The following is a 2,884-nucleotide window of genomic DNA, read 5'->3' as shown; positions in this document are numbered from 1 at the left end:
TGTCTGACTATACAATAAAAACAAACAAATCTTTAAAAAAAATAAATGCTCATCTTGTCTGGCATGATCACTGTCACACCATAAAACATAGGCAGGAAAGAATATGAAGAGTATGTGGCAGACTGTGGCAGTTTACAGGAAGGAGAGGCCTGCCTGATGATCAAACTGTGCATCATTGCAGACAGCAGTGACTTATACTCTGAGTTTTTCCTGAAGAGTACAGCTTTTACTTTGGAGAAATGATCCAGTTTAATATTTGACTGCAGAACAATTACATGAACAGCTCTAGACATCCATTCTTCCGCTGCCTTTATTTTTTGAACTTGCAGACAAAGGAGAACTTTGTGTCACAAGAGTAATCCTTCCATTTCTTGTATTCTACAAACCAAATGAGAAACATCAGAATGAAAAGCCCAGAAACTATGTACATCTTATTTCTAGAGCCCATGACAAAAGCCAAAGTAAACCATTCATTTCCATATTGTCTATATCTCCATTTGCTGGTACATCCCCAGAGCTGACCAGCAAATGAGGGCAACAGATGAGTGGATTTTCTATGCCTCACCTGAGTCTGAAGTTAGGACCACACAATAGCCAGGATTTGTGGTGGCTGGGGATCCAACTGCCCAAGCTTGATAGGAGTATAAGGACCCACTGCTCCAGCGCCAGCGGCGGTTCTAAAGGTGGGAGGACCAGAGTTGAGATAAATGTGAAGACAGAAACACTTGGATTGGGTAACCACTTAGACACAATCCCAAATGTACAAGATACACCTCATTGTGCAACTGAATCATTCTGCTTTGGGGGTAAGTATCTCCTTTCCTAGGATGTCCAAGTCCCTCTCCTTGTCCCACCAACTACTATATCTCAATTGGACTGAGAGCATCATATGTATTTGTTACAGAAAGTGGTTCTTTATTTTTCTTTCTTGAGATCATAACTCTTAGAAATCAGCATGCCACTGGCTTTTCATGGATTACTATAATATACTGCTATATAATGTAGCACCACATTATCAAATAGGAGTATATTTTTGTTTTAATTCTTCTTCTATAAATCCTAAAAAAGTTCTCTTCAAAATGCTACAGCTGCTGGACATTAGTGTCATCAAGCATGACCAGCATACCGAGCATCACCTCTAGCCAGGAGGAAGTGAGGCCCAGCTGTACCCGGGAGAAAATGCACACCCGACTATGCTTATAGAGGGCTAGCAGGCATGCAGGCTCCTGCATCAAGCCAGAGTGGTCATAAAGTAGTCTTTGGGTTACTAGTATTTCATTTTCTTCCAATGATATCAACGATGACTTCATTACTAACAACCCCAGGCCCCCTCAGCCAAACACAACTGATGAGCCTATATAGAGCTACTGACATCTCCTGCTTAGCCATAATGGCACCATGTTTAGGCTGCTGTAAAAGCATTTCTTACAAAGAAATCACTCAATAAGAACACAGGGATGATCAGCGAGTCCCTAAGGTAATGAGAGCATTGCGGGTGTTGAAAAGATTTGCTTATTTCACCATAAACACTCATGCGTAATCACTAGCAGACCTCTGTTTGAAAGGCAAAACCCCCATTTGTGGCTGACTATACAGATGAAATCAGCATCTAAAGCTAGAAAGCAGAAAACAAGTAGAGGAAGATATTTGTGATTCAGGTCATTCTGTTGAGTTCCCTGGTAGCTACTCTTACACCCAACCTGCATGATGCCCCTGGGCATAACTGAGCCCTAACACACAGAGGTGCCCAACAACAGGGCATGCCTGATGGCAACACCCAGGAAGCTAGAGTAGCTGACTAGCCAGGAGAGCAAACTCCAGCCAGACTTACCTTGTTGGGATCATAGAGGCCAATCCACACCTTTGAGTCACTAGTGCCACTCTCCTTAACTAGGGAGGCTACAAAATCACCCTCAGCCTGGTTGACCACAGATACCAAGTTTCCTGAATGCATATTCTGACAGTAGAGCTGTGTAGGAGAAGAAAAGAGAGTTTCAATAAGCAAGGGAGATTCAACTGCTATACTTGATCTACCCAGGGCATTTATCCAAATGAGAAAAAAAGATACTCCTGATAATGTTCTCAATGATCACCAGTAACTATGCTAAGAAGGTATAGAATGACAAGACAAACTAAAGGAGGAAGATTTGCGTAAGTGATCAGACTTTCCTTAGTGAAGCCACTACAAATATTGAAAAATATCAGCTCCCATAGTTTACTGTCCTTCCCTTCTCCACACTGCCATCCTCACACACGCACATCTGCATTAGTCCAAGTCTCAGAAAATTGGTAATGGAAGTAGCAGTAGGATCCAAAAGAATTGGTGCCTTCTGGACAGGTATTCTTGGGAATGGGCTCTGCAGGCTCATCTTCCTGGCCTGGAAAAGGAGAGACAATCAAAGGATATTGTCAGGGTAGGGCAAAAGCTGGATGGTGAGGAAGAACAATATGAGACCCCTTTGTGGGAAGAGAAAGCATACAGATCAGACGTGTCCTACCACATCCCCACTCTTCTATCTCCGCCTTTTTGCAAGTAGATCCACATGATTAGGGGTGGAATGAAAGCTTAGTAGTTAGATTGTAATGTACATGGGGCAAAGATCTCACCTCGAACCTGAGACAGGATCATCAGGCAGGAGACCACCACCAAGTAGGAGCTGGTCAGAGGCATGCTGAGCAGGAGGGAATCTCCTCACGAGGAGCAAAGCAGTGGTCTTCTAAAGGAGAACACAGAGAAGAAGTTCTCAGAGGGCAGAGCTGAGCTCCTATGGCATTTATGATGGCCTCCCCTCTCAGAATTTCTGAGATCATAAAGCATCTCTAAGCTACCTACACGTTCAAGTACTTCTCTTAAGAGTTTAGGGATCGAGGGCCTGTGTGATGG

General features: G+C 43.3%; 1 protein-coding gene across 1 annotated transcript; it reads right to left on the bottom strand.

The window, feature by feature from the left end:
- Positions 1-310: 310 nt before the first annotated feature.
- LOC101520596 (lithostathine-1-alpha) lies at positions 311-2,671 on the bottom strand. The gene is made up of 5 exons (XM_004590711.2): positions 2,608-2,671; positions 2,260-2,378; positions 1,832-1,969; positions 566-677; positions 311-378 (listed from the first exon to the last, which is right to left on the bottom strand). Exons 1-5 carry the CDS (start codon positions 2,669-2,671, stop codon positions 311-313), a joined length of 501 nt encoding a protein of 166 aa, XP_004590768.2.
- Between the last annotated feature and the right edge of the window lie 213 nt (positions 2,672-2,884).

Source organism: Ochotona princeps, chromosome 8 (genome assembly GCF_030435755.1).
Source record: "Ochotona princeps isolate mOchPri1 chromosome 8, mOchPri1.hap1, whole genome shotgun sequence".
In the NCBI taxonomy this organism is placed as follows: domain Eukaryota; kingdom Metazoa; phylum Chordata; class Mammalia; order Lagomorpha; family Ochotonidae; genus Ochotona; species Ochotona princeps.
Note: the sequence above shows the minus strand (reverse complement) of the source record. Positions and strands in the feature narration are given on the sequence as shown.

Coding starts and splice junctions, on each gene's coding strand:
- LOC101520596 (XM_004590711.2), bottom strand. CDS start 2,671: ATGCCTCTGACCAGCTCCTACTTGGTGGTGGTCTCCTGCCTGATGATC. Junction 1,970..2,259: donor AGACTTGGACTAATGCAGAT/GTGCGTGTGTGA, acceptor TCTCCTACACAG/CTCTACTGTCAGAATATGCA. Junction 678..1,831: donor GCCTCTATGATCCCAACAAG/GTAAGTCTGGCT, acceptor TCCCACCTTTAG/AACCGCCGCTGGCGCTGGAG.